Here is a 23,117-nt window from a genome sequence, read left to right as displayed (position 1 = left end):
CCCTTCCCACAGTTTGGTTTAAGCTTCCTTTAACTTAAGTTCCTTCCCTTTAAAAAACAAAAACAAAGTGTTTCCCCCTTTCCGTGAACTGCCCTCAACCACTTCTTGGTTTCTAGGTTTTTCCTTAGTTTCTAGGTCTTCACTATCCTTTTATGCATTCTTCCTGTCCCCTACGGCAATTGGACTTCTATTCCACTGAAATTGCTATCCCAGAGATCAACAATCACTGACCTTGTATTTGCCAAATTAGAAGAATATATTGCTATGAAACACACATATCCTAGAATAGGCAGGTGTCTAGTGAAAGGGGAGTAACAGGCCTGGGACCACAGGTATTTTAAACTGAATTAATCAGGAAGGAGCATCCTGAACAGTAACAGCAAGGAGATGAGGAAGAATTGCACAAGGGATAAAGATCCCGATGGATGAAGACCTCTCAGCTTAGCAAAGTCAAGTCCACAAAGCAAAGTGCAGACAGAACAGTGCTTTCAGTTAGCTGCCCTTTTTAATAATAATAATAATAATAATAATAATAATAATAATAAAGAATATTCTCCTTTACAAGAAGGATCAATCAGGAAGAACGAAAATATTAATCAATAGAAGATGGGCAGCAAATGATGTTTCTGAGCACAACGTTTTACAGTTTCAGTGTTTTAACACTAACCATTTTCAAAATGAATATGGAGGGAAAAACTGAACACAAGCAGAAATAAAGGAACTAAAATGTATTAGGTTAGTAATATAAATAAACGTAATTCTAGTCACTCTTAATCACAATACTTTGAGCACTTGTAGTGAGATATACTAAAGATAAAAGGATATACCGAGATATCTCACATTTTACTCAGTTGGTTTATTAGTGGCTGGAGTATGACATATTTTTAAAAAAATATTAATGCATAGGGGAGAGTAAGTCACCAGGAAAAAGATTTTTCACTGGGAGAGATAAAATGCAAATGTATAATATCAGAAACAATACAGGCAGGTGGTCCAGCGTGGCCACCGGCGGGACTTACCTCCTGGCAGTACTGCAGGATGCCCTCCTTGGTGCCAATGCAGGTCTTGGTCCCCGATGGGTCTGACTCCCACTTCCCATTCTGCACATTCATGTGCATGTTCAGTTTGCCGCAAAACATGGCGACCTGGGGTTCTGCAAGCAGGCCGGCATTGCCATCAGTGGGCACCTGGAAAAACAGATTTGGGTAAGTTATGGCAACCCACAGTTCTCGGGGACACGCTGGGGTGTGTGGGACTAGGCAACAAGAGCAAGAATAGTACTATCCTTGGCAATTCTCCATCATGAATGTGCCCAACCTTCAACATGCCTTGAAGTTAACTATGATGCATGCTACCTACATCTCCAACCTCCTGTAACACAGTACTTTTTTCTTTTACAGTAAGTGGAGAAATCAGTAATATTGACAGGAAAGTATTCATTGAAAAGTTTATATATTTGCGTCCATATTTCCCCCTGGCAGATCTTGTGGTGCTCCCTAAAAGGCTCTGACAATAAAATAAGATTTTTTCCCCTGAAATTAATATATCCACTCTAGAGGAAACCATATTCTCACAATGCCTCCAATCTGGCTCACACAAACACTGAGCCATGCTGGCTATTATAATTTTTTGAACAGAAAAACTACTGTTTTCTTTACCATGCCCAAATGTGACTGAGTTTGTTGACCCTTCACCCGTTGTTTTTTTTCCCCTGGAACATTTCCTTGTTAACACTGCCTCAGCTCTTGAGTATGTTAAGGATGCTGGTCCCATCTTCCGAACCACAGTGCAAGCAGGCACAGGTCTCCCTCGGAGCCCCGCACAGCACCCACCTGCTGCTGTGCAGTGAACTCTGGTGGCCTCAGGTATTCCTGCCACAGGCACGATACCATGTCAGGAAAAGAACTTTGGAAAAGGTCCCTTCTGTATTTCCCACCCTTCTGCCCATAGGCATTCCCTGCACGTAAATATTTTTTTTAAAGGGAAGTACTAAAAAATATCTGTACTGCCTCACTTCAGAGGTTCTGGTATCTTAAAAGAAAAACAATCATCCAGAGGTGAAAATTAACCCCCCCAGGAAAGTGTTATTCAAAACCAAGGAATCAAAAGACATAATTAGTATATTAAGTCCTTCCTTGTTAACGCCAGCTACTGAGGACATGTGTAACATCCAGGGCAGGAAGGGGTACACCCTTCCAACAGAAGCCGTTCATGTGACAAAGAACTGGGTGATTCTACAATAACTTGTATCACTTCTACAAATGGTTCATGGGATGAAAAAAACTGCATAAAATTGCCCTGAAAGATTTTTAGTTTTAAAAAAGCTACCACCACCAAAAACACACACATCAAATAACAAAACGACTTCCTGACATTTCTTCCCACAGAAATGTAAAAATAGATCGCACATCTGTCCACGCTGGCCATCTTCATTTTTTTTTTTTTTTTTTTTTTTTTTTTTTTTTTTTTGTGCAATTGCAACAGGGGATGTACTTCCTTTAAAAAAGTCTGGCACCGAACCCAGCTGAAATCCATCCCTGACCAGCATGAAACCATATTCCAGGTAACATTTTCTCCATTTCCACCTCCACCTTGTGAATCATATTTATTTAACAACACGTTGCCCCTCCATTGCCAGATGGAACAATCAGCAAAGCCCCAGAATCGGATTGTCAGCAAGAACTACTGGGACCCCTCAAGTTCCCAATTTGGGTCTCTTGACATCTCCTGCAATGTCCAAGCCAGAAAGGGAGAGGCTCATTCCCCAATGGGTGCAAAGCAGCAGCCTGAGCAGAGTGCTCTACACACTGATGTTTCAACAGCCTTTCTGAGGGACTGAGAGGGAATCCAATGCCTTGCTCCTAAAAATCAGAATACAAATTTTGTCAAAAAGTTTTTAAAATATTTTTTTATTTCATTGATTTCATAGAGAGGAAGGGTGAGGGAGAGAAAGAAAAACATCAATGATGGGAGAAAATCATTGATTGGCTGCCTCCTGTACAACCCCCACTGGGGATCGAGCCCGCAACCTGGGCATGTGCCCTGAGCTGGAATTGCACCCTGACCTACCGGTTCATAGGTCGACACTCAACCACTGGCCATGCCAAGTAGGCCAAATTTTGCCAATTTTATTGAAATAAGTAGTAAGATAATAACATTACAAGAAAGCCAAGTAACAATCAGATACCAACAGGTAAGGCCCTATATTAGATGCTACGGAGGATATGAAATATATTTATAATATATGTAAATATGTAAAATTGACTTATTTGTATAGAAACTATGAGACTTAGCCTTAAGGAATTTATAACCCACTAATGGAATCATCACTGTATCCCCCCTGGAGATTTTATTCTGCTCAAACTCATTCCTGTCCCAAAGATTTCCAATCTTAGCAGAATCTTGAGACCTTACTTCTAACCAAACTGAGCATAATGATCTTTTATGACAACTGGCAATTATTTTGTTGAATGAATCCCCCTCTCTGCCCCAGATTCTGCACAATCTGTTCACTCTAGTGCCTACCTCCTTGTCAATACCAATGCTCTTCATTCCATAGCCTCCCCTCAGGAACACAGAAGTGCCAACTGCTCTCCCGGGAGGTGGCCAGCTTCCAAGGAGACCCCAATGCCTGCCTACCTCCTGGTATTCACATTGCCACCCCATACTGTATCAGGGTTTGTCTGTGCCACAAATAGAATATAGCAAAAATGAGGTGTGTCTTCCAAGGCAAGGTCATAGAGGACATCTCCCTTCTTCCTTGCTCTCTGGGGTCCCCCGCTGTGGGGAATCTGCCATGCTGGGAGGACAGGAAGCAGCCCCGTGGAGAGGCCCATGGGATGGGATCCAAGGTCTCCAGGCCACAGCAAAGGGAGGGAGCTTGGAAATCTCCCACAGTCTCAGGCAAGCCCTCTCCTGACTGCAAGGGTGGCTGACATTTCGGAAAGCCCAAGAAGGACCGGGAGTGAGAGCCACCTAGAAGACACTCCCAAATTCCTGGTAATAAATGGTGTTTTAAACCACTAAGTTTGAGGTGACCTATTAGCACAGAAATAAGACCTAATATGCTCCCCCTTTTCTCCAACTCCGGGATACATCCACAAACAGCCTTTGATCTCCTCTTTAAAAAAACATCAAACTTGTCTTCATTCCTTCATTCTATTTAATATCTGGAGCAAGAGGTCAGCCTTCCCCCCCCCCCCCCCCCCCCCTACAAAAGATCAGATAGTAAATATTTTAGGTTCTGTGAGCCATACAATCTCTGTTGTGACCAGCCTCGGAGCATATGCTAAATGAGAGTGATTGTTTTTACAATAAAATGTTATTTACAAAACAGGCCAGAAGCCAGACTTGGCCAGTGGACCACAATTTGTTAATCCCTGCCCTAGAGGAACCTCTTTCCATTTTCTCCCAATTAAATCAGCTGTTGACTTAAATAAACACCCATTGTTACCATTTTCTAACCTGCTTCGTGAACCCCCTATAATCTGGTTTACATTCCACCATTTACACTGCTTTCTCCAAGGTTACACAGGACTTCCAGTCTGAGAAACCAAACAGGGTCTTTCTTTGGGACCTGTCACTTTTCAACTTGTTTGCCATAAACAAATTCTTCCTTGGATGTCTGTTCCCTTGGCTTCTGTCTGAATGAAATATCCTTGTTGTTTGGCTCTGATTATCTCCTCACTAACTTGCAGACCTCCAATCCACAGCCTCGAGCTGTGGTCGGCACATTGGGGCTCATGAGCCACATGCAGCTCTTTGGCCCCTTGAGTGTGGCTCTTCCACAAAATACCACGACCTAGGAGAGTCTATTTTGAAGAAGTGGCATTAGAAGAAGTTTAAGTTTAAAAAATTTGACTCTCAAAAGAAATTTCAATCATTCTACAGTTGATATATGGCTCTGTTGACTAATGAATTTGCCGACCACTGGCCTAAAGGAGTCCTAAAGATTGGGCCAACGATTCTCTTTTGCCTGTTTTAATGAAAAGCTCTCGGTGATCTCACTCTTTAGCTTCTTGCTGCAGAGAGGCAACCCTGATATATCAACAACAACAAAAATGGCAGCAGCCAATATGTCTTTCATCAGTCAGTTTGTCTGAGGAGACAACACATGCTAGACATTGGTATACTTTTGAGAACAAAGCAATAAACCATGCCAAGTCCTCCACCTGACCAACAGGGATCACCAGCCATTCCAGTTTGCCTGGGACTGAAGTTGCCAGGAGGTGAGCCTTCCCATCTCAAAGTCCCTGGCAAGCTGAGACAACTGGTCACCCTACCTGACAAATACATCATTTTGCCTACTTTGACTTCTAACTTCTTTCCATTCTCTACTTTGTTATCCTTCCCTCTTCTTGACTTTGCAGTTATTTAATGCCATCTGTTTGTACTAACTACCAATGGTAATCCTTTTCCTATCACTTCAAATGAATGGATTACAGCCCTATCATACTGTAACCTCACAGAAACTCTGTTTCTTTACTATGACCCTTTCTCCTTCCTGTCCCTCTACCCCCTTCTTAATCATCAAGTCCTTAGGACATCAGATTCTGGTCCGTATCAAACTGTCTTAAGAACCAAGTCTCAGGTCTGTTGACCACAGAAGCAAAGTTTTAGCCAAACTGAACAAACAGCTTGACTTCAGTTGTGTTTCAGCCCCAAGCCCATGGAAGTGAAAGGACCCTACAGACCACACCCTCATAAGAGCAGAGAGAACAACAATGCCATGGCTGACATCAGGACCTGACACAAAAATCAACTACTCTTTGCCGTGGGCCCAACCAATCAAAAGCCCAGGAGCCAAATCCTTTAGCCGCCATGATTAATGCTTTACTCCCTATATAACCTGCCCCCTGGAAGCCATTGGGGAGCCAGGTCTTTGCGCAGTAGGTTACCTATGACTCTGGGCTTGGTGCCATTCCCTCAACTAATAAATTTATACTTTCTTTGCTGCAGAATCTGTTTGCATTTAATTGGGCCTTGATGTTCCCAGGTGAATGGACCCCTTCAGTCCGGTAACAATATTACTAAAGAACATCTTTAGCTGCCTCAAGCTCTTCATTTTTACCAATGAGAGTTCAACCCCAAACATATATGCATCAGTTCCTTCAGGGTTTTCAACAAGCTATCTAATATTAACCATAAAAAGTAAATGTATAGAGGGTGATCATTAACATGCCTGATTTTCTTTAAAGAGGAGATTATTTAATAGTTCAAACTTTGATTCCTCAATAATTAGAGCAAATTATTATACTAGAAATTTAAAAATGTGTCATATGTATACATTTATTACACTTAACATGACAAAGACCCTTCATAAATAAATATTTAAATCACAGAAACATGATCATCAGGCAAACATTCCTTCCCAAACCAACGCCATGTGCATACAATCAGATCAGACCAATTTTCTGCGAGATTACAAATTGAGCCGGAAGCTTTTCTATTCTTACTGAAGGCCACCTGTAAAGATGTCCATGTTTTAAGTAATAACCTAGTTATGTTATTGGCTCCATAAATTAAAAGAATACAAATAATCCACCGGCTTCTCAGAGAAGCCATTTAAGAAACAAACCTGGATTCGGCCACCTGTAAAGATGTCCATGTTTTAAGTAATAACCTAGTTATGTTATTGGCTCCATAAATTAAAAGAATACAAATAATCCACCAGCTTCTCAGAGAAGCCATTTAAGAAACAAACCTGGATTCTAGGAGTAGTCCACTCTTTGGCATTCAGCCAGAAGGAAACCATCACCAGCCCAGGTGATCATACATAGGAAATAATACTTAGCCATCCAAGGGCCCAAGAGGTTTAATCAAATCCCTTTTACTCACCCGAATGATTCCTCAAAAATAAATGGCTAATTGTCACACACACTGCCCTATCTGGGAGCTGTTAATATGGAGACTCCTAAAACTAAAATCTGAGGGTCCTGCCCTAACCGGTTTGGCTCAGCGGATAGAGTGTTGGCCTGCGGCCTGAAAGGTCCCAGGTTCGATTCCGGTCAAGGGTATGGATCTTGGTTGCGGGCACATTCCCAATAGGGAGTGTGTAGGAGGCAGCTGATCGATGTTTCTAACTCTCTATCCCTCTCCCTTCCTCTGTAAGAAATCAATACAATAAATTTAAAATAAATAAAATAAAACCTTTGGGTCCTACTTTAAAGTTTCTTGCTGCCAGTGAAAATACATACTCTGTCAAAGTCATTTTAAAGATAATTATTTCTAACTTTTAAAAAGCATTTCCCTTTTCAGTTGAAAAGAGACACAAAAGCTTTAGTAGATGGGAAATATAACTCCTTAAATAACTATTACGAGTTAATTTTGTTTTCATCTTAACATTATCTAAGGTAACGTGAGATAACACCTAAAAGACTGGAACCCTGGTGGAACCAGCCAGTCATGGTCTATGCATTTCTGAGAGACCAAAGATGAAGATAGTTCTTGTAACATTGAATGACTTTGCGCTGACATCATGAGACCAGGGATGCTTTCCCATGGGAAAACAGTGTTCCGAGACAATGAACAAAATAACGGGCTCGAACAATGGAGTGTCCACACGTCGCCTTGAAACCAAGGGGCTATTTACAGAAAGTTCTGAAGGACAGAGATGTAAATATTGCATCCACTGATACTGCAAAGCTCTTAAAAATAGTCCTTTGCCGCCAGAAAAAAATATTTTAAGGTCACCATATATAAATAGAGTAAGTACAGAAGCGAAATGGACTTGCCAAAGCAAGTGAGGCTAAAAAAGGGCCTTAAAGAGGCTCCGGGGGAAATGAAAATAAACATATAGACCGAATCTAGGCCAATCAGCAGAGACCAACGAGGAAACCTACAGAGGAAATCGCTGCCATTTACAAATGCAACACCAGCTTCTCCTGCCCTCTTTCAAGCTGGGTGTTCCCTTTCCCCAAAAAGTTTCTCTTTATTATCATCAAGGAGATCACAATTCCTTATAGAGCAGGCTAGGCCGCATTCCTCCCCACAGGCCCAGCTAAGAGGGGAAGGGAACAAGGAGCTCTCTGTTTGCCTGGCTGCAAGGTCTCCCTTGGTGAGGAGGAGGCGCAGATCCATAGCTTACTTGCTTCCGTGGGTTTATGGGATTTTAAGGTTTATAGCTAATGAAAACCACCTGGTTTTTGCATTTAAACAGCCTTCTCGCTGGTCTGAATTAGCTGGCCTCTCAGAACAGGAACATCGATTTTTTTATTTTTTAAAATTTTATTTTATTGTTTAAAGTCTTACAAATAGTAGTACATATTTGTACTCCTCCCCCCCCCCCCCATTGACCTTCCTCTGGCCTCTCCTACTCCCCTACTCCTCCCCCACATACACACACTTGCCCTCACTCTTCCCCCCCCCCACCCAGTGTCTGTGTCCATTGGTTATGCTTATATGCATGCATACAAGTCCTTTGGTTGATCTCTTACCTCCCTTCCCCCCATCCCCTAATCCTCCCAGCATTCCCCCTATAGTTTGACAGTCTGTTTGATGCTTCTTTGGTTCTTTTTAATCAGCTCACAATTTCCCCAGCTCGGATGGATGCATAGCGTCTCTTTAAAAAGCTCTGCTTCAAATGCCAAGTTCTCACTCCGTGATGAATACTTGGCCTTTGCTGATATTGATAAAAGGTAATTCTTAGTCCCAGCTGGTTTGGCTAAGTGGATAGAGCATCGGCCTGTGGACTGAAGGGTCCAGGGTTTGATTCCCGTCAAGGGCACATAACCCGGGTTGTGAGCTCGATCCCCAGTAGGGGGCGTGCAGGAGGCAGACAATCAATGATTCTCTCTCATCATTGATGTTTCTATTCCTCTCTCCCTCTCCCTTCCAATCTGAAATCAATAAAAATATTTTTAAAACAAGTTAATTTTTACCTGGGGATCCACACATCGAGGCTTCCCCACCCAGTGGCCTGGCCCACATCACAAATCTCAACCTAAACCAGCTTGCCCTTACAGGAGAGACCTGTCAAGGAAACCCAACATACACCAAACACAAGTCTCAAATTCAGCGCTGGCTAACTCACCTTACCCTAGAGAACAGGACCTGCTAGCCTCGTGAAACAAGCCCTGACTATTAGCCAGTCATGCCACTTTCCTCCTTGCCTCTCCCAAGGCTCTATAAATCTTGCTCTTGTCCCAAATCACTGGGAACAATACCCTGTTGCTGTGAGGCACTGGACTCCCCCAACCAGGAATTGTTTCCTCCTGAATAACAAGCAAAGTCATTATTAAATCGTTTCAGTTTTGCCATTTGATAATATCAAGTATTTCTTTCTGCTCAAAGGGTAGGTTTTCTAAAGACCCCAAACTCTTTCCATCTCATAACAAAGCTGGTGAATAATTCTTGCTGCTGATGCCCAGTAGGAAAGCGTTCTTTCAATAGAAACCCTTGTCATTCAACACCCAAGAAATTAGTTACCTACTAGGGGCCCAGTGCATGAATTTGTGCACCTTGAAAGGAACTGTGAGCCTCAAGGCTGCGGTGGGCCCAAGGGTGGGTCTTGGCCCATCCTCCGCACCCCTTTCCGGCACCTCCTGCCACAGCCCCCGCTCCCACCCTCTGTTGATGCTCAGTGAAGTCCCAATCACTCGGTGCCATCATCTACGTGTGAGGGACAGCTGCTTGCCCCGATTGCCCCTCAGGAGTAGGGGCAGGTGGAGAAACCCTCAGGGGCGATTGGGGCCAGTAGCTGCCCCTTGCACCCACTGATGACACCGAGCGATCAGGACCACGCGGGTGTCAGCAGAGGGTGTGAGCAGCAGCTCCAGCGCTGGCTGCGGGTGCAAGCAGGGCCTGCGCCAGCAGTGGGTTCAGGATCACTCCTCAGGAGCAGGGGGAGGTGGAGAAGCTCTGAGGGGCGATTGGGGACAGCAGCCTCCGCTTGCACCCACTGACGGCGCCAAGAGACTGGGGCCAGCGCTGGGTGCCGGCAGCGGATGGGAGCAGCAGCTCTGGCGCCAGCAGTGGGTGCAAGCAGGCTGGCACCGGCAGCAGGTGTGAGCACTGGGCAGAACCATGGCTTGCAGGAGCAAAAAATTTTCAGTAACCACCAGAGGCTCACCCCAATGACAGCGACTGATGGCCTGCCTTGGTCTGGCACCCCTGCTCACCTGTTCCATCATCCTGCCATGGCTGGCACCTGCCATGTTTCATGATCTGCTGCCTGCTGCCAATGCCACCATGTCCTGTGAACACCCCCTGGTGGTCAGTGCACATCATAGCAACCAATTGTTTGGTTGTTCCACTGATTGGTCTATTTGCACATTAGCCTTTGATTGTATAGGATATGAGGTCTATACCATGTAAAATGGGTCTAATGTGCTTTTATGTTGGTAACCGTTCCAACATCATTGATGTAGAAATGGCTTACTTATTTAATTATAAGTTTTACTAGCATGTTTCATATAGCCACTATACAAAAACATACAATAGCATCATCTTGATACTATTTTGGTTTTCTCAGTGTTGCTGTATCTCTTCAGCGTTGACCTTGTGAACACAAAATTGGGAAAAGAATTAAGGGCAAAAATCGAAGTGTCTCCCTAGGCCTTTCCCTTCATTATCTCCTTTGACTCTCAGAAGAACCAGGATAAATCATCTCCACATCTACTTAGATAATTAGAGAGGCTCAAAACCTGTGTAGGCTGTTACTCCAAAGTCCACGCTTATTTTTTTCATAACAGGCCAATTGGCATTCCAGCTACTGGTTCTCATGGTTTTTATTTTTAAATCTGGAATATTATTTTCAAATTACTTTTCTCCTATCCTATCAGAGCAGTATTTTACAGCTCTTTGCCACTAGCTTCTAAAGAAGACTTTTTAGAGCAAGTAAAAGGGGAGGCAAATTCACAGTTTGAATGCCTAACCTGAATTTCTTGAATTTGAATCACTAGATGTTATTACCTAGTAACTTTTGATGGCTTCCTCTTTAAGAAATCTCTCCCGAAATGCAAATGCAAAACTTCTAAGTTTTTTCCCCCCCCTTAAATCAGAAGCAGCCAACTGAATGTGTAAAAGTAGGGTCTGGGTCTGGAGTTCCCAACATTCCCATGTTAATGCCCATTCATTACCTGTTAGCTTATTTAATCTGTATTTTCTAGTTTTACAACAGTAAGCCTATACCTACATATGTATATCCCTGTATATTTACCTGTTATACAACTACCAGTATAGCATGCAATAGTGCTAATAGTAATCAACACACACACACACACACACACACACACACACACACACACACAAACACACACACACACACACACAAGTTTACTGGTAGATCAATTAGAGCAAATGTCAAATGACAGTGCTTTTGCTAAAATCTCAGTCTAGAGTTATTGCATGTTGCTAACGAGCTGGAGGACTTGGAATCTGAGCTCCTCAGAGGTGCTAGTTTGAATAGCATTTGTCTGTAGAGAAATGTGATGGTAACAAGTGAACCGTTTTCCAGTGTAATGTACACAAGTTCTGACAGCTCGGGCAGATTAGCATGCAGCACACAGTGCCACACAGAACATTCAAATTCCATTCCTCCTCTCCATTTTAGATACAAGAGATATTGTATATATTTCGAATTTCCGAAGTTCTATTATTTTCTATCCAAGCTCAACCAAGATTGGCTGACCCACAGGCCTGTGAGCTATAATAAATGTTTATTATCTTAAGCCACTGAATGTTGGGGTGGGTTGTGGCTTTGCAGGATTATTACAGAAAATAAACTAATACAGGCATGCATTTGAGAGGCAAAACCAATACTAAGTAATAGTATCAGGGCTGAAAATTAGTTCAGAAGGTAAAAAGTTTCACACTGAAATTTTAAAGCATATACAAGATTCTGTATTTTGTTTGAAACAAGTTTTTGAAGTAATAGAGGACAGGAAAGGCACAACTGGGTAGCAGTTCTATAAGAAAAAGTTCTAAATGTTTTAAGAAATGAAAAAAAAGAGAAGAAAAGAAAAAGAAAAAACAACTAATGCACCCTTATGCTTTACAAACCAGAGGGTCCTAGATGATCATCAGAAATCTTGGTATGTCAAATCACATCTAGAAGGATGTAGGATTCACATTTTTAGATAAACACTTAAAAAATCACACAAAGGTTACCCTGGAAGGAAACGAAAGTGTATCAGGACAAATGTTATCAAATTTTAAGTTTTTTTGGGGGGATGGGAAGCAGGAATTTATTTCCTCACTGTCCTGGAGGATTGAAGTTCAAGTTCAAGGTGTCAATAAGGTTGGGTTCTTCTAAAATCTTTCTGCTTTTGTCAAATTTTACTAAATTTTAAAGAAAAGAGGATGACTCTAGCTGGTTTGGCTCAGTGAACAGAGTGTCGGCCTCAGGACTGAGGACTGAACGGTTCCGGATTCGATTCTGGTCAAGGGTACGTACCTCAGCTGTAGATTTGATCCCCAGCCCCAGTGGGTCCAGGCTGGTGTGGGAAGCAACCAATTGATGTGTGTCTCTCTCTGTCTCTACCCCTCCAATCAATGGAAAAATATCTTTGGATGAAGATGAACAAAACAAAAAAAAGGATAAAATAAGCGTAGAAGACAACATCTGAAGGAAGAGCTTTAACTATGAAGGACAGTGCTGGGGGGTGGTTGGGAAGGAACTTCATGAGATGCTGAGTCTCACCAAGGAGCTTCTTCTATAAATGGACACCTATCCATCAGGACATCCATTTCAGAAATGGTCCCTCAATTCAGTGGGAACTGTGATGAGGTTAATAGTTTCAAGTGTTCAAAGCAGTAGGACTTTGTGCTCAAATAAAACTTTATGTGAAACCCTCACAACTCAGTCCTCTTCCCATCAGAGCATGGATTTCAGCCCCATAGCCTGTGAAGCACTGGCCTCCTGAATATCGATTTTTCTGTCTTTTCTATAGTTAGCCTGTGGGCCTTCTTCCCATCCACGCTTAAAAATCTGTGCTCCCTTTTGCATTTCTGCAGAGCTCTGCATTCTCACACTCTCCTTCCTTACAAACCTCAAGAAAATGATTATACGGCTGTGTACCCTGAGCCTGGACTGTCAAATAGAGTGAGCACTAGCCACGTGTGGCATCTAAGCACTTGAAATCTAGCTAGTTCATGGGAAGAACTGAATTTTCATTTGAGTTCATTGTAATTAATATAAATTTAAGAACCAATTATTCAGTCCTATCATTGGAAACATTTCCAGTATGTCTGAAGCAATTTGGGCAAACAAATCACCTTTTTGGACTGTAAATTTATAAACTCTCCATCAATTTTTTCCAATGAAAATGTAGTGTCCCAAATTGAGACTGTGGTGAGTTAGTATGAAAGCTATATTGTAAGCTACCTTATTTATAAATTTTATATGCTGGAATGATTAGCATTGGGTTAAATAAAAATATATATCACTAAAATTAATTCCAACTTTGTATTGTGATTTTTTTCAATGTGGCTCTTAGAACAATTTTAATTACATATGTGGCCTACTTTATATTTCTGTTGAATAGTGCAGCCCTAAACATGGCACACAGAAGCCAGGACAAAACTGACACCACAATAATAAATTATGTTCATGTCAACATATTACCTGTTTGTCTTTTATTAATCTTATTGCTCATGCGTGTCATTATCTCTTATTCTTTTTTTATAAACCCTGCAATTCAGGACTTTAGTTGGTTCAACAGACCAGCACATTTATATCCAGAAACAGGAAAAATATTTGATATTTAATGTATTATAGGAGGTAGGGATCAGATAAGAAAATGGCTCTACTGTGGTATCTGAGCCACAATCTCTTGGTTTTATCTCCTAGAACTAAAAACCAAAAGGGGACTAAGACGATGCTCCAGACAGAGGCATTGTAGCTTTTAAGGGGATGGCAATCAATTGTTGCCATCTCTAAATCTGATTGGTATTGTGGGCTTCCTCTTTCTTTCTTCTTTTAAACATCTATAAATAACAATGTATTAAATGCACAAGATTTTAAAAATTAAATGCATTTGTTTTACTCAGTATGCTTCTAAAAAGAAAACTTTGAAATCTGAAAAGTCTAATGCTGTTAAACAGTCCATGCTCCTGTTCATGGTTCACATGTGGCTGTGTGAATACAAAAAACCTTACTCTAGTGACGCTTAGAACATGCAAGTCGATCACCAAACACTCATGCTGCTCACATCACAGTCCACTCAACAGTTTGTGCTTTTTGAAATCCAAGGAACCAAGCAGTGAAGGTTCTTGCTGCACACAGTCCCAGGCCCAGCCTGCTCTGGGAGGTAGATGTGTGCGCAGAGAACAGGGTGGGGTGAGAAATGGGGACACATGGAGTCCTGGAATGTTAGGTCAAGCACTTCAGTCACCTGATACCACATATCAAGATCAAACCGGATTTCACCCATGGGGCACCAAACAAGTCCCAAAACAAAAGCCTCAGCATCACGTGAGTGCACAGACACAGTCAAAGAAGCAGAATCGTTATGGGCTAAAGGCAGACTTGACTTTATTGCCTTGGAATACACTATCCCCACATCACTGGCAAGCTGGGTGGCTATGACTGTAACTCATCTTAATATTAAGACTATGGGTGTTGCCTTGACATTTGTGATACCTGCCAGATGCACTTACCTTTCATGCCATATCACATTCATCACTACCCAATGACACAGCTCCAGAGTGGACTTTTCCTTTGTCAATAGGGCTCTATCTAGAGCACTTCCAGTGGGTATTCCAAAGCATAAGGTGAATGCTAGCACGCTTAAGGTACAACTAAGTACACATTTAAAAGTTTTTAGTTCTTTTTCCTCTTTATTTCTTCTCATTTACCCACTGCAGTGTTGACCCAACTCCTATACAATTGAGGAAACAGAACACCAAGGTATCAATAGATGAAGAGAACAAGAGGTCTTTGAACAAGCTGTAGGTAGGAAAAGGAATGGAGAACAAGCTTCCAGAAGAGGTAGGAGCTTTATAAATGGCGCCACTTGATCATTTAGTTAGAACATGTACAGTGAGGTAGTACGCACACACCTGCATCTTAGTGTTACCCATACTCCTCAGAGAAGGGAAACAGGGCATATTTCTCTACCCTGTGTTAGCTCAGAAACTTACCCTCCACAGCCTTTACCACACATCAGGATGCAGACTAATGTGAAACCAAGGAGGGGGAGAGAAAATTGGGGCTAGAATGTGGAGAGGTGGTTAACACGCTAAGCGCCCAGCCTGTTTTGTCTTCCGGACAGAAAGTACAGTGTTAGACTGGGTGCTTAACGTGTTAATGGGATTCCCCACCTTGTGCTGCTGTGAAGATGCTAGTACACACATCTTGGCCTGGTACATACCAGACTGTCCATATCCTTTCATATCTTTATAATGTCTAGTACTAAAATGGGACAAATCCTACTCATCCTCATTTTCTAGGTAAGTTAAGGCCTAGTGCTAGTCTCAATGTGCATTCAAATCTCAAAGCAGCTCTTGGGGGGGAGAGGGGGCAGGCATATAAACTTAAACCCTACTAAACACTCTAGAAAGTCTTCCCATCTGATTTCTTACAAGCCTGAGGTGGAGTAGCTCAGAATACTTTGAGAGTCGGCCAGCATGCTATTGTCAACACCAAATTTAAGGCATTTTAGCATGGACTCATGAGATCCCATTTTATAAAATGAGACCAACCCATCCTTGTCAATGGATTTGCAGTTAACAGTATGAGCAAGATCACAGTGGAAGAACAAAAATTAGCAAATTTATCAAGAAGTTACTGAAACCTCTTCAAAGCAAGTCACCTGAGAGGTTGATCAGGCGGATAGGAACAGAAGAGGGACTATAAGAATTTATTCCATGAAAAGTAATTGAGATAGAGAACTCAGATATTTACCATTTATTTCTTGTTCTTACCTCTTTATTCATACACAGATATGCACACACACTCACATTTATGTATAGATAGTAATAAGTCACCTATGGTCTGTTCAAACAAGAAAGATTATAAATAAGTACATTATATGGAATAAGCGTTCGAATATGTGTAAAGTGGATCGAAGAATTCGTGGTCTTAGAGCTTTCCTACTTTCAGAATATTTATAGAACTATTTCAGGAAGAGGACATAAGTATTTACTTTTGATAAGCAGAAAGGATATTTACATTATAGCCTTTGCTTTATTTCCTCTCCAAGCTGCATAATATTTACTTATCTACTTTTCCCATCTGCTTAGAACTCTCACATACTGTGTTTTTATTACTAGGACTTTAGTTGTAGGAGAAACCCACTTTGCAAATATTCTCTCTGTATTTCTTTTTAAAAGAAATACAGAGAGAATATTAAATTGCTGTTGGGAAGAAAAAAAAACTATGATAACTTTGAAATAGCATCCCTGTTCATTGTTAAAATTGTATTGTGCTACCTTATCACAATAATTGGGGCTAGAATGTGGAGAGATGGTTAACATGCTAAGCGCCCAGGATTATAACACTGAAGAATACTCAAGGCTCAAATTTCAGGCTATTTGCTTGATAAGAGTGGGTAGATTATACTCCTTAAATAAGGCAAGGCACTTCTCAAAGAGCATGCCCTCTGGACAGCCCTAAGATACCCTAAGAATTTGTCAAACTGCCTTTCTTGTCGGAATAAAGACTATTGGAAACTATGATACATAAGAGAAAAGAATTCCGAGGGAAAGATAATAGGCAAAGATACTATTTCTCCTTTCTTGGCTAAATAAAAACATTCTTCTGCAGACACAATAGATGATGGAGTCAAAAGAACTCTTTTGAAGTGACTCTTCCACTCATTTTCAAGGTCAGTTTCAGTGACACAACATCGGAGAATGAGTTTCTTAATTTCGAAGTGAGGACAGAACTCAAGCATCTGTGTAGAGGCCACTCTCAGGTGATGCCGAAGTGACACTGGTACAAGCGTGTGGGATGAGAATGCCGCTGATGGCACCACCCGTAAGCACGCATCTCGTCTTAGCGGTGAGAGTAGGAGGAAAGAGATATCGAAACACTTCAGTGAGAAGAACAAGGATTCCTATCCCTTTAAAAAAATGCTAAGGTAAATACAAACAAGATGAGAGTTACTGCTTCACTGCCCACCAAGAGCCTTCTTGCCCTTTACAATCTGTGTCTCGGCCTCTCCCCGCCGCTGGAGCACTCAATAAATATTTACCGAAAACATTGAGGAATGCCTGGCATGAAAAGGAATAATAAGAAACTAGAAAGTAGGAAATGTAACCATGGACAAAGGTGTGGAACATGATAAAATGAATTCCAGCTTTTACACCCGGGAGGTTTCTTCCTGTGGTACCAGGAGGGGAATTTCCTAATGTGAGACAAGAAAATGCACCACCTACACCCAGTCTTTCCCAACTCCCCACTCCTAGTTACAGTTCAACTTGGTCAAGAACTTCAGGCTCCTCTTTGGGGGAGTCAAAATGCAAAAAACAAAGTAGCTTCGGATCTTAGTGCCTCCGTAAGCTTCAATGTTCGTTTCCTGGCTTTCTGATAACACATTCCTGAGAGGTGCATCATTTTCCAATTCAGGTGGCATTAAAAAAAAATCAGATGACCTCACTAGACTCCAAGAATGGCACAGAGAGCGCAGAGAGCCAGACTTCTGTCATAGCATCAAATCAACGATTTAAAAAATTCCTGCAGCTAAAAGCCCTCGGCCGCACAAAACTGATGCTCGGAGATTTCCTTGTCACTGAACCCCTAAAGTGAAGGCTTGTGTAAAAAAAAAAAAAACACACCTGAAAATACTAGGAGGAAGACAGACATGAACTGCTGGACAGCTAAGCCGAAAAGCATACGCTGATGGTTATCAAAGGCTTGTCCTTCCCCTTTCAAACAGACAAGGTTTCAGAGCTGTTTGATGCCAGGGTTAGGTTTCAGGAAACTTCTGGCTTGATGCCTTAGACATTTCCCAGGCACTGACCACATTCAAGGCTGGAGATGCAGGTGTGACGTCCACATTCCAGACTTCAGTGGACATAAAGGGATGCAGTCAAAACCAAGGAGGCTGCACCCACAGATAAAAAGGGCGGAAGGGATAAAGCAAGGGCTGGTTTGGCTAGGAGGAGGAGGAGGAGGAAAAGGAGGAGGAGGAGGAGGATGGAGTTTGCATAGGGTAGGCAGACCAAAGACTGCAGCAGACAATGTCTGTGGGTTGAATGTGGGGAAAGGAGAAATGAGAGGTAGATCAGGGTTAGGTGCGGTTGACCTTGGATTTGCAATCAATGTCCCAAGCCGAGGGAACAAGTGCAGGTTTCAAAGAAAGCAAGAGCGGCATCCCATCTGTGGATGGAAGGGGCTCCCAGGTGCATGCCATCTTCCGTGGGCCCTTTCCTCTCTACCAAAACGTTACAAGCTGTATTTTAGGCTGTGTCGGTGTAACGATGACTGTAATTTAGGCTGGCTTCATTTCTATTTATTCATGATTGCAGTCATTTCTTCTTCTTCTGGTTTAAAAAAAAAATTGCAATGGAAACATTTTCTTGAGCCTCTGAAGATACTGTTGGGCCAAGACACTGGGCCTACAATGAGGAATGAAATCAGCCCTGGGTGCAAGGAAAGGGGAGATGGGCCCAGCCACCACCCTGGCCTAAGCTTAAGCACCAGAAGGAGGACAATGGCCGAGAGGGCAGCAAACAGATGTGGACAAGAGGATGGGACTTGTAAATGTCAGGAGAGCACATGGGGGTGGGGAGTGGTGATTGGTTTTATAGAATCTTTCCAACTAACAACAACAGGAGCTTGAATATATGGTGCTAGAGACTCCGGTTTGTCCTAACAGGATGGAAGAAGAAAGGAAAGACTCCCTACAGCCCTGCTGCCCTGATTTATTTAAAAAATATATATATTTTATTGATTTTTTACAGAGAGGAAGAAAGAGGGATATGGAGTGAGAAACATCGATGAGAGAGAATCATCGATCAGCTGCCTCTTGCACATCCCCTACCAGGGATTTGCCCACAACCAAGGTACATGCCCTTGATCGGAATCGAACCTGGGACCTTTTAGTCCACAGGCCGATGCTCTATCCACTGACCCAAACCGGTTTCAGCTGCCCTGATTTATTAGCAAATATCCTATTCTGCCACTACTGCTGTGTGCCCGCATCACACCAGGAGTTCTCTCAGTCAATATGGTAGATCAATCCACCCACATTTCATAGCCTTGGGTGATGGAAAAGTATTTTAATTTCTTAAACTAGCAGATGTTTAATGGAGCTGCGCAGGGCTGCTGTTCAGTCACGGCTCATAGCACTGAAGTAACGTGGGGGGAAGAATGTTCTGGAATCTTGCATTGCTAATCCATTCCTGAACCGCAGGAATATCTTTCTGACATCAGAGGAATAAGCTTTACAACAGGGGAAGAGCTTGCAATACAATCTACATCCTGCCCCTGAGGAAAAGAAGCATTATATTCTGTTGGTAAAATCTATGTTCCACCAAGAAATCTAATCATGGAGTGTTGACACCAGCCAAAAATTCTTAAACCAAGTGGTTCAAATAAATCAGAAGTACACAGCTGTGATATCTCACACACACACAGGCACATACACACACAGAGAGACACACACACACACACACACACAAAGTCAGCAAGTGAATTCAGGCATCCCACTGAAACTCAGTTGCTCGTGGCATGTAATTCCAAGTAATAAGAATGTTGAGTAATTAGAATGGACACCTTTTCAGACTTGCTAAAAGGTGTTTTATAGGCACGGCTCTTTTTTTTCTAAAGAGGGAACGGTGTGGGTATACACCTAACACTAGACTATTTTGGCCTACAGAGCAGTGTAGACTCTCAAATATCCACACGCACTTGCTTTCTTTTATGAGTATAGTCAACCTTCAGGAAAGAGGTGCTGGAACCCAGCAGTTCTCCCGTGCTGTTCACCTAGGCCCGTGGTCGGCAAACTGTGGCTTTTGAGCCACATGCGACTCTTTGGCCCTTGAGTGTGGCTCTTCCACAAAATACCCTGGCCTAGGGGAGTCTATTTTGAAGAAGTGGTGTTAGAAGTTTAAGTCTAAAAAATGTGGCTTCCAAAAGAAATGTCAATCGTTGTGCTGTTGATATTTGGCTCCGTGGACTAATGAGTTTGCTGACCACTGAGCTAGGCAATGGTTCTCCCTTGGGGAAGGCTTGTTAGCCCACAGGATCCTAAGCTACCTTGCTTTTTTGAGCTCCGTTTCTAGGTGGAGGCTGAGGGTTAATGGTCACACTTGGGTGGTGCTTGTGGTAGGTAGAGGTGAGGGATGTTACTAAACATCCCACAATGCACAGGACAGACTCCTTCGGACTCCCCCAACTAAGAATTATCTGGCCCCAAATGTCAATAGTACCTGAGTTGAAAACCCTGACCTAAGATTTCCCCTAGGGAAAAGGAGTCCCCTCTTGCTCATCTCTGTATTCCTAGGGTACTAGAACAATACTGGCACTCAGATGCTGGTTGAACTGAAGAGGTTTCCTCCCAGAACATACTGTAAGTGAATCCAACTGATATAATGTAAAAGGTATAAATATATAAATTCTATTAAATATAGCTTTCCTTCCATAGATGCAAATATATATGTGTGTGTATGTTAATTTTTTAAAGGTACCTGGGATGTCAAAAGTTGATTAACATTAGCCAGATAAGCCCACTCACCTCCAAGATTGGCCCATGATTATTTTGCATATAGTAATAAAAAACAACTTTACTGTATTAACTCCCTGTGGCTTGATCGATCTATAGCAGTAATCTATCAATGAAGAAGTCTTGGTGGTTAATTACCCAACACACACACACACACACACACACACACACACACACACACACACACATATATTTGCATCTGTGGAAGGAAAGCTATATTTCATAGAATTTATATATGTGTTATATAAGTGTTAACTGCTTCAGAGCAAAACTCACGAGAAAGCAGGATTGCATGCTCATAACTAGGGTTCCAAGACGGAGAGATCCAGCCAGATCTTCTCTCCCTGGGTCAAGGCGCTCTCATTCTAGCCAATCGCTTCATAATTAATGGCTTAATGAAAGGTTGAGTGGGCTTACCCCCTGGAACCTCACTCAACGAGTTATATAAATCAAAAGCCCCATCAAAAGGCATGACTAAAAAAACTGTTTTCAGAGACATCTTCATGCCCTGTACCTGTCACTATGAACCTAGTCTTATCCATCCCTTGGCTATAGCTCTGGAGACCTCGGGGACATACAGATGGTTCTGGGTAGGAAGTAATGGTTGAGGGAACCCACACCTGACGGTACCAATATGAACCTTGGAATCGAAAAGAAAAGGTCAAGTTCTGTATCTCACATGTACGGGATATTTAGGGGAAACCTCTTAACTGTAACTCTTAAAGTAAAAATCTCTAAAATTGGCTTATTAACACCCCACCTCACAGTTAGTATGAGGATTAAAATTCAATAAAATACATAAAATGGATAGAAAGTCATTTGTTTTGAAAAGGAGCTTATTGGAGGCATAAAACAGACTGACATACCTCAATATGGGATTGGAAGGACAAGAAGCAATAAAGAACTGATAGCCTGTGGACATGGGCAATAGCGGAGTAGGGTTCGGAGGAGGGGGAAATGGGAGATACTTATAATACTAGCAACAATAAAATATATTAAAACAAACAAACAAATAAATAAAAGAAGCTAATTGACTGGGGAAGAAACATCTAGCAGGAAGAAGGAAAGAAGGAATTCCACTGTGAGAAACTTCCCGACCCACGCAGAGAGGCTGAAAGAACGAATACAGGGCACTGGGAACCCCCCTGAGTGTTATCCTTACCAAGTGGTCTGCTGTTTATGCAGGAATCCTCAGAGGATTTTCCGCTCCAAAGAAAATGCTGACTCTATAACTAGCTATGACACACTGGCTTAAAGAATGTCTGATGCCACTTGAAACAGGCAATCTGTCCTTATTTATCTGCAAGGTAGCTGTCTGCCAAGGCGTTTCTCAGAGCAGTGAACTAGTGACGGTGGTGCATGCATGCGGCCTCATTCTCAGCCCCAACTGCCATCTCTCCGTGGCAGCTCTGACGCATCACATCTGCACAATTATTTTTAAGCCGTCGAATAAGATATTTTAACTCGTGGCAATTTGGGCTTTTTTCAAAATGTCTCATATACAGCTCACCATGTCCACTCTTGACAGTGCAAAATGACAACTGGATTAAGGAGACGTAGCAAATTTCAAGATGTTAAGAATTTTTTGATTTGCCTCGTTAGCCGCAGTAATCAATTCAGTTTTCATTACGAGCTTCCCTTATGTAAGACAATTTTGTTGCAAGCTCAAATAAATTATTATATACATCACGAAGGAATGTACACTCAAAATGGCCCAGTGGAGTTTAAGACATGTCTCTCCAAGTATTAATATACACTTCATTTAATTCCTAAAGCAGTGTTCTCAAAACATTTTCTAAAAGATGCTGAGTTATTTCTTGACTGGTGCATGAAATCTGTGCATGGGTAAGGTCCCTAGGCCTGGCTGCTGCTCAGGGCCGATGGGGGCCTTCTAGCTGCCAGTCGGGGCCTCCCTTCCCTGGCTACCAGTGCAGCCCTTCCTTTGTTCTGTGCTGCCCCCTATGGTTAGCGCACATCATAGCAAGTGATGGGTCTCCCAGTTGAACTCCTGTGGGGACAATTTGCATATTAGGCATTTATTTATATAGATCAGTGTTTCCCAAACTTTTGACATATGTGTACCCCTCCTATAATTTTGTAACGCTGAGTACCCCTCGTACTCATGAGAACGTAGAATTAGGCGCAGCTAAGCACAGTGCAGTGCATATTCCCACCAAACTCCAGTGCAACGCGTACCCCCACCAAACTCTTCCCGTACCCCTGGGGGTATGCATACCACACTTTGGGAAACACAGATATAATAGATGATGAGAACAAATCTGAGAAGGCTGAAGACAGGTGCCTGTGCTTGAAGCACATCCCTGGATCGCAAAATCACAAAACAATGGGTACATCAGAACTACGAAAAGGAAAGACAGGAGACTGGGATGGCATGCCTCTGAACAGAAGCACATACCCGGAGGGAAAAACAAGTGTTTTTGTGTGTACAACACAGAGCATGAGCTACTAATACTGATTTCACAAGAGAGAATACACATTGCTTCTGAT

At 42.3% G+C, this 23,117-nt stretch overlaps 1 protein-coding gene across 7 annotated transcripts in view; it reads right to left on the bottom strand.

Moving 5' to 3' along the window:
• Window positions 1-23,117, bottom strand: part of LOC118724175 (amyloid beta precursor protein) — a 213,970-nt gene that overhangs the window by 152,078 nt on the left and 38,775 nt on the right. For all 7 annotated transcript variants that reach the window (XM_036447151.2, XM_036447152.2, XM_036447153.2 and 4 more), the window contains exon 2: window positions 1,020-1,187. In XM_036447151.2, coding sequence (XP_036303044.1) covers window positions 1,020-1,187 — 168 coding nt within the window. The remainder of the gene's footprint in view (window positions 1-1,019; window positions 1,188-23,117) is intronic.

The sequence above is a fragment of the Pipistrellus kuhlii genome, unplaced genomic scaffold, assembly GCF_014108245.1.
Source record: "Pipistrellus kuhlii isolate mPipKuh1 unplaced genomic scaffold, mPipKuh1.p scaffold_m20_p_2, whole genome shotgun sequence".
In the NCBI taxonomy this organism is placed as follows: domain Eukaryota; kingdom Metazoa; phylum Chordata; class Mammalia; order Chiroptera; family Vespertilionidae; genus Pipistrellus; species Pipistrellus kuhlii.
Note: the sequence above shows the minus strand (reverse complement) of the source record. Positions and strands in the feature narration are given on the sequence as shown.